Source organism: Gracilinanus agilis, chromosome 2, assembly GCF_016433145.1.
Source record: "Gracilinanus agilis isolate LMUSP501 chromosome 2, AgileGrace, whole genome shotgun sequence".
Taxonomy (NCBI): domain Eukaryota; kingdom Metazoa; phylum Chordata; class Mammalia; order Didelphimorphia; family Didelphidae; genus Gracilinanus; species Gracilinanus agilis.
In genome coordinates, this window is record NC_058131.1 from 673207286 (window position 1) to 673220104 (window position 12819).

General features: G+C 44.7%; 1 protein-coding gene across 1 annotated transcript in view; it reads right to left on the reverse strand.

The window, feature by feature from the left end:
• CDH23 (cadherin related 23) overlaps positions 1 to 12819 on the reverse strand; it is a 357372-nt gene that overhangs the window by 159612 nt on the left and 184941 nt on the right. The window contains exons 16-18 of the mRNA XM_044660245.1: positions 11441 to 11593; positions 4845 to 4958; positions 619 to 767 (exon numbers count right to left, since the gene is read on the reverse strand). Of these exons, the coding sequence (XP_044516180.1) occupies positions 619 to 767; positions 4845 to 4958; positions 11441 to 11593 (416 nt within the window). The remainder of the gene's footprint in view (positions 1 to 618; positions 768 to 4844; positions 4959 to 11440; positions 11594 to 12819) is intronic.

Genomic DNA, 12819 nt, shown 5'->3' on the forward strand with positions numbered 1-12819 from the left:
CCTTTCTCTCTCTCTCTCTCTCTGTCTCTCTCTCTCTCTCTCTCTCTCTCTCTCTCTCTCTCTCTCTTTCTGTCTCTCTCTGTCTCTCTCTCTCTCTCTGTCTCTCTGTCTGTCTGTCTGTCTGTCTGTCTCTCTCTGTCTCTCCTGTGCCTTCCTTTTTAGATTCAATACTATACATTGGTTCTAAGACAAAGAGGGGTAAGGGCTAGGCAACAGGAATTAAATGACTTACCCAGAGTCACACAGCTAGGAAGTGTCTGAGGCCTCATTTGAACCCAGGACCTCCTATCTCTCTGACCCTGGCTTTCAATCCACTGAGCCACTTAGCTGTCCCCACTGGTTTTATTTTTAGTCTAATTTCCCAGATTCTTTGTCTTTACTGTCTCCTTCCCCCCTCCCTCAAGGTATTAACTTTTCTTCTTCAGGACTGAAGAAGAGGATCTTGCCTCTGTCCTCTGTGTCACATTCCCCCACCCCTACCCTATGCCACTGACTTTTCCTCTTCAGGACTGATGATTGAGGATGAGGGCTGAAGAGCCCTGTCCTATCTCTGTCTTCTTTGTCCTCCTCCCATGCCCACCCCACCATGGCTCTGCACCAGGGTCATCGACCACCTGCCTGCACAATGCTGCTGCCTTCGGGGATGTCCTCAGGGACGCTGGCCTCGTAGCTGCTCTGCAGAAAGATGGGCCGGTTGTCATTCACATCCAGCACGGTGACATATATGGTGGCTGTGCCTGTCCTCCGCTTCCCTACGGGGCCGTTGTCTGTGGGGGGACAGAGAACAGGGGTCCGGTCAGATCAGCTGCTCCTGGGCTTCCTGGGGCACCGGGGACAAAGGAGACCCCCTCTTGCTACATCAGCCAACCAAGTTTCTAGAAATCCTCCTGGGTGTTCCCCACCTGGCTGCCATGTCGATCATAGCTTTAGAGCTGGAAGGGACCTGAGAGATCATCTCACCCAACACTCTCCCTTTACACAAAGCACTGAAGCTCAGAGAGGACAAATGACTTGCCCAAGGTCACCCAGGTAGTGAATGACAAAGGCAGGATTTGAACCCAGGGCCTCTGGCTCCAAAAGCAGAGCAGCCTCTTCATTGCACTATAAGGCCTCTTATGATGTCAGTCATCCTAGTGCCATGCTCAGGTAGGCACACAGCAGGCAGGCTGTCAAACCCACGCTGGGACTCTGCAGAAAGGTTCTAGGGCCCAAGCATCCTCAGGACTATGAGGGTGGAGGGAGACGTTTCCTACTGCAAGGGACAAGAGGATGAGACCCCAATGTCTTTCTACAGAGGAGAGACCCCATTAGAGATCTCTTTTTGCTCACCTCTCTCTTTTTTTTCTTCCTTACACTAAGAATTTGGGACATTTTCTCTTCCCCATTTCCCACCCCAAAGGCTCTATTTGGGCTTTAAAAATGGAAAGAGAATGGAGGCAATTGGGTAGCTCAGTGGACTGAGAGCCAGGACTGGAGATGGGAGGTCCTGGATTCAAATTTGACCCCAGACACTTCCTAGCTGGGTGACCCTGGGCAAGTCACTTCACCCCCATTGCCTAACCTTTACCACTCTCCTGCCATGATACACACTAGTGATTCTAAGTCAGAAGGTAAGGGTTTAAAAACCTGGGAAGAGAGAACATAAATGTTCCAGAAGGGAAGGGAAAAGTAAATGCAACTGATCCTCAGGACCCTCTCTGTGAAGGGTTGTTTCATTTTTAAATAATGAGTCTAGGACAGGTACAAAGATTTTCCTCTTAACTCCACAAAGCCAAGGTTGGTTTCTTTTAAAAATAAAACCCTTAGTGTTGTAAGGAATGATGGGCAGGATGATTTCAGAATAAGCTCGAAAGATCTTCATGAACTGATGCAGAGTGAAGTAAACAGAACCAGGAGAACATGGTACGCAGGAACAGCAATACCGTGGAATGATCCACTGTGACAGACTTAGCTATTCTCAGCAATACAACGATCTGGGACAGTTCTGAGGGACTCAGGACAAAGAATGCTCTCCACCTCCAGAGAAAGAACTCCTGAAGTCAGAAAGCAGATCAAAGTATACAATTTTTCACTTGTTTATTTGGGTACATGTTTTGCGGTTTGGGTTCCATAAGATTATTCACTTACAAAAATGAACAAAATGGAGATATGTTTTGCATGATAATACACGGATAGCCTTGATTGAATTAATTGCTTGCTAGCTCTGGGAGGGGGAGGGAAGAAGGAAAGGAGACAATTTGGATCATATAACTTAGGAAAACTTGTGTTTTATTGATTAAAAAAAAAAAGAAATCTCAATAAAATGAAAAAAGAAAGAAAGAAAGAAAACCCTTATCTTCCATCTCAGACTCAATGCTGTGGTTCCAAGGCAGAAGAGCAGTAAGGGCTAGGCAATGGGGGTTAAGTGACTTGTTCAGGGTCACATAGCTAGAAAGTGTCTGAGGCCACATTTAACCCGAGGACTTCTCATCTTCAGGCTTGGCTTTCAATCCACTGAGCCACCCAGCTGACCCCTAAAACCAGGGCTTCTTAATATTTTTTGTGTCCTGAACACTCTTTGGCAGTCTGGCAGTGAATTCTATGGATCCCTTCTCAGAATAACAGTTTTAAATTCACAAAATAAAATATATCAGAGTACAAGGAAACCAGTTATGCCCTAAGCCTCTCTGACCTTCTCTGATAAGCAGCACTGCCTCCAACCTCCCATATTCTTTAATCTTTCCTTAGCCTCAGTTTCTCTAGGCTGGGAGAGCTGAGGAATCCCAGTGCCCCAGGGGTCCAGGAGAGATTGATGGCAGTGAGGAGTGAGGGGCTTCCTTCCCAAGGCTCAGACATATAAGCCTACAAGGAGAAAACTCACAGAGAGTGGGGCTGAGGGGGGGGGGCTCATCTGTGAAATGCTGTTCCCTATCCCACTGGAGTCATTTACACATTTCATGTTTCTATTTTGAAAGAAGTAACTTGTAAATAGCAAAGTAGGACAGAATTATAAGTGACTGTTACTGTTATTATTATTAATAACAACAATAGGGCACTGGCAACCTGGAAATAATGTCAAGGGCCAGCAAACTGCTTAAAAGAACCATTTCTATTTGCGCTAAGGAAAGGAAAAAAACTATTCTCTCAGGCTGTGGAGGTGACTAAAGGGTAGTTGGAGAGACCTTGGGTATGGAGATGCTTTCCTAGGGGGCATCATTCCTGCCATCTAGCCTATACCAAGAGAGATGGGATGGTGGCTCAGATGGAGATGAGGTTATTACTTTTCTTTTTTTTATTAATTAATTTTTGGCTCAGTTCCATGTAGAAACGATTTCCCCCAATTGTTTTCTGACGTTCTAGGATTCAGATTTTCTCCCTCCCTCCCTTCTCCCCTCTCCCCAAGGTAGTAAATAGTTTGATGTAGATTAAACTGGCATTTTCACACAACACAAATTTCCATATTGCTCATGTCGTGATAGAAGACACATATCACGTTGAATAAAAATCTCATAAAAGAAATAAAGTGGAAGATGACATGCTTTGATCTGCAGTCAAGCTCCAACAGTTCCTTCTTCGGCTGTAGAAAGAGGTTATTACTTTTCTGTATTAGTGCCTGACTGTCTTGTGCCTCTTCTCCATCAATGCCAGGCTGCCCATGTGTTTGGGGTAAATTCTTGCCGGCAACCTGTATTCCTTGGCAGTAGCCCAGGCTATGGCCTTGACCTGCCTCCTTGTGGTTGCCCAGGTCTCTAGAGTTCACCTCTACCATTGTGGATCTCACTATAGGGACATGGACATCAGCGTGTCCAGAGAGAAGGCTCCAACCAGCCTGGCACTGAGCTGCAATGGCAATGCCAGTACATGGCAGAGAGCTCTCCCTGGCAGTGGCAGAGCTCTTCTGGAGCTGCCTGAGGAGAAAATTCAGGCTTGCTACTCTCTAGGGAGTGTAATGATCCCATTGGAATTAAAAGGGGGGAAGATAGGCTCTTAGGGAAAGGACATTAGGAGGAAGAAGGGTGGGTCCTTAGGGACTTCCCAACCTAGAAGGTTTTCTTGGATTCTCCCAGATGACTCTACATTCACAGAAGTTGGATCCCATCTGAAGGTGGAAACCCATCAGCTGCTTACCAGTCGTCATCCAGGGTGCAGGAAAGCTAGCCTAGCTTAAGCAAAAAGGCATCCTGAAGGAGATAGAGGCAGCGTGTGCCCAGCAAGTCCAACCACCATCGTCACTCTGACCTCTATTTCCCCTCAGACTGATGGAGAAACCCATCATCCTGAACCCCAAAGCCTTGGGAATGGCCATGCCTCCAGCCCAATGCCTTTGATGATGATCCTGCAGAGATCTGGTCTTGGCCAACTGCTGAAGTAACAGCTACTAAACCCATAAGATAAAGTTCTTGCCATCCAAGTCTTTGATGTTGTCAAATGGCTCAGCATCAGAAAGGGACATGATTTTCGTCAGTGGAAATGGCCTTAAGGAAGAAGCATCAACACATGCCTCCCTGATGAACTCTGAGGACCATGGACCATTTCCATTTGACTCTCAGAGGAAAGCTCTCTGATCAGAATGGAAGCACCTGGAGGGCAGTTTCTATCAGTTTCTATCCCCAGCACTAAGCCCAGGGCTTTTATAAAGGAAGCATTTATTCATTCATTTATCAGAAACCCTGTGGGGGCAGGCAGGATTCTGGGCCAGAACTGGATCTTGAGCTTGGCTCTTTCTCAATGGAGGTGGGGAGGGTACAGCAGAGGTCCTAAGACGAGCCTTAGGGAAAGATGCCTCCTATTTTCTTTGCTCTATTAGAAACGAAAAGTTGAAATAAGCTTCTTTGAGCTAATGAAGGGGGATGAGGGATACATACCAATGGCCTCCACAATCAGGGTGTACGCCGCTGTGGTCTCCCTATCCAAGTTCACCACTGTCCTGACCACGGCGTCCCGATAGCCAATCTTGAATTTACCATCAATGTTTCCTCCTGCGGGTCAAAGAAGATGAACATGTTTAAAGATAGAAAAGAGCCCATCGAAGGCTAAGGATCCCCAAGAGAGGGGCCCTTTTTTTGAGGGCAGGCATTCTTCCCCATTTTTGTCCTAAAAAAATGCTGTCTGGTCCTAAGTCTATGGACCCCTTTTCAGAATTGTGTTGTAAATGTATAAAATGTATAAATGTATAAAATAAAACACAGAGGATGGCAAAGGAAACCAAAGGTTAGTGAAAATAAAGATCAACTTTTATTTATTTTCCCTTATCCATGTTCGCCAATACCCCAATTTCTCCCAAGTCTATCCATGGACTCAAGGTCAAGAACCTGTGTTCTATGGAAACAAACACCAGAGAAATGTGGCCCCACATTTGAGTGGGACCTTGAGATAGGTTCACTGTCATTATAGGCTGAGAAGTCTCTAAGACGATGCTTGTAGAGATACTTGGCCAAGTGCCATGGGAATATGAGGGAAGGCAACTGATATTTCACTAGTCTTAGTTTAAGTCTCCACAGCAGACCTCACTCAATTCATGGCTCTTGTGGTTGGGTTAGATGCCCAACATGGGAGAGGGTAAGCCCAAATTTTAATGAACATGGTAGCAGGCATTTTTTAAAGTTATAGGCATTACAGTTGGGTACCAGAGACACAAAGACAGGAAGAAAAATTATCTTTATCCTCAAGGAGCTTACAGTCTATTTTGAGAATATATTTAAAGAGAAAAGAAAATGTAAGATAATTTGAGTGAAGAGAATTCGAATACCTAGGGCAGTGATGGCAAACCTTTTAGAGACGGAGTGCCTCAACTACAACCCTTACACCACATGTGAGCCCCCTGCCTTACACCAGACAGGGGAGGGAGTAAGTGCTCCCATTAGGTTGTTGGGCAGACAGGTGTGTGATGTGAGAAATGCCCTCAGGTGTGCATGGAGAGGGGAAGGGAGAAACTCCCTCTGGCAGGTGTGTCATAGGTTCGCCAACATGGACCACAGGGGATCTGGAAAGGCTTCCCTTGAATCTTGAAGAAAGCCAAGGGTTATAATAGGCTGAGATGAGGAAGGGGAACATTCTAGGAACAGGGGCACAGTCTCTCCAATGGCAGGAGATTCGATGCTGAGCTCAGAGAAAAGCAAGTAGGTATGTTTGACGGTCTTATGGTCAATGGAGATGAGTATGAATGATGTCTGGAAGAATTGGTTAGGATGAGTGTAGAATCAAGCTGAGGAGTCTGAATTTTATCCAGAAGGTAATAATGAGCTACTGGATGCCTGAGCTTTGTACTGGGGTTGAGATTAGAAAAGTAGATTACTAGAAGATGAAGAGCATTTTGTAAATTGAAAAATAGGATATTAGCGATGGAAGGGACTGTAGAATGTGCAACATATTATTAAAACTTGAAGGGTCCTTGGAAATGATGAAGTCTAAATTCCTCATTTTACATGAGGAAACTGGGATCCTGAAAGTTGAAATAACTAGCATGAGGTTATATGGCTGAAACAGAATTTGAATTTGGGTCTTCAAATTAATTCAATTTAACAAAAAACAACTATTAAATATTTTTATTGCTTTTTTTTTCTAAAATTTTTATTAAGTACCCAAAACAGAAAGGACACTATGGAGATAACAAAGATGAAAATAACATAACGCCTGCCCTTGATGAGTATTTCAATCGCTTTTGGAGATAAAGATAAGACAAGTGCACAAATGACTGTTATGAGACAAAAAGTGATGAGTATGTAAGAGAGGTCGAAGGGCAAAATTGGAGTGATTTGGAGAGGGAGGAATTATTGGAGTTGGAGGGAGGATGTGTCAAGAAAGGATTTATGGAGAAGGCTGGAGGGTCGGTTGGTCAGGGAGCTTGTATTAATGTGCCAGGCACCGTGCCCTGAAATGGGCTTTGAAAGAAGAGGATTTCAGAGATGTCAGAATGTCCCCCATGTCTGAGGAAAGGAGAACAACCCAACATGGCTTGACAGCTGGAATAGTTTCCAAGTCCTACTCGAGTGGCCATCCCATTGCTTGATGATTCACCAGCTTGAACTTCACAATTAAAACCATACTGAATTCAAATCTGGCCTCAGACACATCTAGCTGTGTGACCCCGAACAAGCCACTTATCTCCAGTTGCTTAGCTTTTGCCCCTTTTTTACCTTGGGACCAATGACTTAGTATCAATTCTAAAACTGAAGATAAGGGTTTAAAAAACAAAGAAAATGTATTTAATGCTCCTGAGATCCAGCACTGAGTAGGAAGGATGAATGGGGAGTAGAAGAAGTGCTAGGAATGTTGGTCCAAGTGTCAGAGGCAGGAAATGGGGTTCCAAAACAACAGTGTCCTCTTAAGCAATGAGAAAAAACAATGTGTCAACGCCTATCCTTAAAGGTCCAAATGTTTGGTCAAGGCAAAAAGAGGAATGTAGGGGAGAAAAAAAATGGAGGAAATGGACTCAAGGGTCTGCAGTTCATTCTCTGGCTCTTTGCTCTCCACACCGGCCCTGCTGCTTACTGCCAATGGGGTCTATGGCCACTTATTTCCCTTCTTGGGACCTCAATTTCCTCTGCCATAAGAAACGAGAGGATTCAAAGAGACAATATTGAAGGTCTCTCCCATACCACTGGGATTCAGAGACCCGGTCAAGGGGCAGACAGTGAGCTGGATTCTGGGCAGCAGAGGGCACCAAAGCACAAGTTTTGGCCATGTTTGGAAGAGTCTCATGAGCATCTCTTAATCAGGGAATATTTTTCTCAAATCCTGGTATACTACAACCTGAGGGCTAGAAGAGGTCTTAAAGAGCCGGTGAGGTCTTTGCTCTTTGCAATGAGTGCTGGGATACTTTGGGGGCATCGTGGAGACCTAAATTCACAAACTGTTGAGAGATGAAGTTTATCTGGTCCAAATGGCCACAGAGGAGAATCGTCAGGCCACCTGATAAGCTAGTGTCTAGAACCCAGGCGTCCTGCTTCCTTAATGACAGTGCCTACTTATCTGATGTCTTCAGGACAGCCTTATGCATAAGTGAAGTAGACCATCCCCTACTTGAGGATTCTTGGAGAAAGAAAATATCTTCCCTCCTCAAATTTTCCTACACAACTTTGACTCTCCTAGTCTGGAAGCTCTTTGAAAGCAGGCACTACTTTTTACTTTTCTCTGTATCCCTACAACTGGCACATAGTAGGTGCTTAAAAATAAATGCTTGTTGGCTCATTTTGTCCTATCTTCTTTACACACTTCTCGAAGACAGGGGCTGTATCATTTCCCACTTTTGATCGGGACACAGTACTGTGCTCACAGAACTCACTTAATACATGCTTGTGAAATTAAACAAAAATGAATAATTGGAGATCTGTAACTTTCTGAGTGCAAATTTTATCACAGGAGGGAGATGATTACACAAGGTGGTGGGCATGAAAGAGAGGACAGATGAACTATTACACCATGATAATGGGAGAAGGCTGCAGAAAGGAGAGACCAAAGGAAATGAAGACAAGCTTTAAAATTATATTGAGTGCTGGTCCTAGATGTCCTGATGTCCTATGGCCCCCTAGACTCCTCTGCCCATCTGTGACTTGGGGGAAGTGAATTAGAAGATAGAAGAGGTGGTGAAGTACAGATGCATTAAAAAAACAAAACATCTTTTACCTTCTGTATTAGAACCAATATGAAATGTCACTTCCAAAACAGAAGAGTAGTAAGGGCTAGGAAATTGGAATTATGTGATTTGTCCAGGCCACATTTGAACCTAAGACCTCCTCTCTTCACTCTAGCTCTCAATCCACTAAGCCACCTAACTGTCCCAAGCAGATTCCATTTTGTAAAGATGAGTTTCCCTCAAATGATCCTCCGACCTTTGCTTGAAGGCCTCTGGTGAGGAGAAAGTTTGCCACCTCCTGTTCTAGTTTGGGATAATACTAGTTATTAGGAAGTTTCTTCTTTTACTGAGCTGGAATCAATTTCCCTACAGCTTTTGGTCATAGGGCAAAAGTGTCCTCTATGACAGTCATCCAAATAGCTGAAAGAAGTTAATGTGTCTCCTCTAAATCTCTTTCCAGACCAAACATCCCTAGTTCCTTTGCTCAATCCTAGGGGCTTGTCTTGAGGCTCTTCACCATCCTGGTTGCCCCATCCTCTGTCCTCCTGAAAGTGCAGCATCCACAACTGATCAGACTGCTCTGGGTGTGCTCTTGCCAGGGCACGGTGCAGAGGGACTATCGCCTCTCCCACTGTGAACACTGATTGTTTCTTCTTCAACATGGCCCCAATGGGTTAGCATTTTTAGTTGCCATGTCACATTATTGACTCACATTGAGCTTTTCATTTCATTAAACCCCACTGGGACCCTTCTCACCTACAATGTTGTCTAGCTATATCTTCCCCATCCTGAATTCGGGAAGATTGACTTTTTGAGCCCAAATATGTCCTATATTTATCCCTATTAAATCTCAGCTTATTTAGAAAAGGCCCATCATCCTCTTCTGTTGAGATCTTTTTGGCTCCTGATTTTGGATCCCAATTGTGTCGTCCAATGCGTCAGCCATCACCCCTCCCAGTTTGGTGTCATCCAGATACCTGATAAATGTGGCAGGTCTTCTATCCTCTTTTTGGTCATCGCTTCAGACTGCTTCCCTTTAAACAACCATTGGTATTGTGGACTCACAATCCTGCCTTTGTAGTTTCTCTTGTTTCAATCTACTTCCCTCTCTTCTCACAGCCATCATTCTAATTCAGGCATTAACTCTTCTCCCTCAGCCCATTACAATAGCCTGCTAATTGGCCTCCCTGCTCCCAGGCTCTCCCCTCTCCAGCCCACTCTCCACACTGCTGTCCAAACCAAGTGATTTTCCTAAAGCGTGGGTCTAACCATATTATCTCTCCTCCTGAAGGAGCTGGAGTGGTTCCCTGTTGCCTCTTGTACCGAATAAAGCCACTTTTGGCATATAAAGGCTTCCTAGCCTGGCTTCAGCCTACATCCCCACTTTTATCAGACCCCACATCCCCTCATGCACTCTCTGGGCTGTATGTTCTGTGTCTGTGCCTTTCTTTGCACACGCAGACCATCTGTCCCCAAGGTCTGGGGTGGGTGCATGCCCTGCTCGATCTCTACCTCTTAGAATCCCAGGCTTCCCTCAAAGCTCAGCTCAAAGGGTCCCCTCCTTCTTTCGGGACTCTCTTCACCCCTAGCTGCTACTGCAGCTTCTGCCCTTGAAGAGACCTCCCGTTCACATTGCACATATTTGGTTAATGTTCACTGCTATAAAGCTTTTAGCCCCACAAGAGGGGGAGCAGGACTGCTTTGTAGGGGTCTGTATCCCCAGAACTTAGCATAGTGCCTGACACCTAGTAGGCACTTAAGAAATAGTTTTTGGGGATAATGAGGCGGCTCAGTGGATGGAGAGCCAAGGAGACTCAGGGTTCAAATTTGACCCTTGACACTTCTTAGCTGTGTGACCCTGGGCAAGTCACCCCCCATTGTTTAGCTCTTACCACTCTTCTGCCTTGGAACCAATACACGGTATTGACTCTAAGGCAGAAGGTAAGAGTTTAACAAAAAAAGAAAGAATCATCATTTTGGAAGTCATTCATTCTCCTTCTTACTATGCTGACACTAAATCTAGGCAAAGGAAATGAAAATAAGAATAAGAAATATTCATACACGAGAGGAGATCTTAACCTGGAGCCCACAAACTGCCTTTTAAAAATATTTTGAGAACTCTCTTTTTTCTTTATTGATTTTATTTTCTTTAAAAATTTTCCCCATGATTACATGATTCTTGTTGTCTCCCTCCCCTCTTCCCTTCCCCCACCCCAAGGTGACAAGCAGTTTCACTGGGGATAACTCTACTTCAATATAACTGGTCTCCTTTATCATCTTCTATGTTTTATGCATTTAAAAATGGCATTCTGGGAAATAGTCCATAGGCTTTACCAGGCACTGACCCCTGGTGCCCATGACCCCCAAAAGGCTAAGAACCTCGGGGCTAGTACTTTCAGGTTGGCAAAGCCCTATATGTAAGACAGGGCTTGGAAGAACCCAAAGTGAATCAGCTTCAGGTCTGAGAGGTACCAGCCAATTTGATGTAAAAATGTATGCATGCAAAAAGGAAACAACATCCAATGGTCGGGGCAGCTAGGTGGCATGGTGGATGGAGCTTCAGGTCTGGAGTCAGGAGGCTCTGGGTTCAAAGCTGGCCTCGGACACTTCCTAGCTAGGTGAATCTGGGTGAGTCACTTAACTCTAGTTGCCTAGCCCTTGACACTTTTCTGTTCTAGAACAGACACTCAGGAGGTAAATATTTACAAAACAAAACAATGTGAGAGATGCCCAATTTGGAAATTTCACCCCCTACCAAATTCTCTAGGCATTCCTCTAGCCCACCAAAGAGAAGGATGTGGATTCCTACTCAAGGGATGGGATACCAAAGGGCCTGGGGTGGAGATGGGCCAGATGGAAAGGAGCAAATGAGAGGAAAGCAAGAACCTGTGATAAAGTAACTGAGCTCGGCGTTGAGTCCCACATCATTGTCCGTACAGTTCAGCCAGACCACTCGGAAATCCCGGGGGATGTCCTCCAGCAGGGAGACATTGTACACGGCTGGGAAGAAGGTAGGGGTCTCATCGTTCACATCCAGTACTAGAACCAAGACGAGGAGAGAAGAAAGAGTTGGTTTTATAACACAACTTTCTGTAGGGATTCTGTACTAATGAGGGCTCTAAAATAGTTATGGGAAACACAGAAAAGCAGAGGAAGATGGACTATTCCTCTCTCTATCCACCAATGTCACTTATCTGGCTAAACAGTCAATTAACATTGGGTCAGCCAATGAGGACCTGAATTGTTTGTTTCACTGTTGCTGGCTGACCCAATGCTCCTGGAGGTCTAGTTACATAGTGATGGGAGATGCAGGTTATACTGGAAGACCCTCATTGAACATAAGAAGAAGGTCACAGGATACTCATTTTAGAGAAGACAATTCTGAGACACAGAGTGATTGAGTGATATACTCAATATCACATAGCTATGCCAATTGGGTCCTAATGAATATAATAACATCAGAAGTATTCCTCTCATTGCCAACAAGCCTAGGATCCTCCCTGTGGGATGCCGAGGGATTTGTAGAAGGAAGATCTGGTTTTTATCTTCCTTGAGTTAAAGATTATCCCCAAAGCATCCTTAAGATCCCAGTATGACTCTGCCATCCATTAACTCGCTTAAGTCCTTTTTGAAGTGCTTTGACTACCATATGCTTCTTCTTTGAGGTAGGAAGGGTCTTGGGGATTTTCTTATCAAACCTCCTAACTCACAAATAAAAGGCACAAATGTCAAAGATACAGGGGAGACACAATGCAGCCTTCACAGTGAATGTTTTTAGGGCTTAGGACCCCAAATCCTGATTTAATTCCCTTGCTGATGTCTGGGGAGTATGAGACAACCTCCACTGGGTAGATGGAGAGTTCCTGTCTTCTTTAATACCTATACATCATGGCATTCAGTAAACTTCCTCAAGCCAACTTTAATAAGAGAAGAAACAGATTCTAGAGTTTGCTATGCATATACTCATGAGAACATAGATTAAATTTTTAATAGACTAGTATTCATTATTCCCCCCCCCCAAATTTTACCAAATATTCCCTGTGCTTCTTCATATTAATTTCTACTCCCTAGGGGTATCTAGATAAGGAGACTTTGAGGCGAATCAAGCAAATTCCCATGATGCCAGGGAGTAGGCAGTTCCCAGAGGGGGCATGGTGGACTTGGGGCTTAACCGCTAGCCAGTATGGTTTCCCTTGAGCCCAGCAGTACCATGAACCCTGTACCTAGAGGTATAGGAGAGGGAAATTTCTCTATTTGCCTTTTTG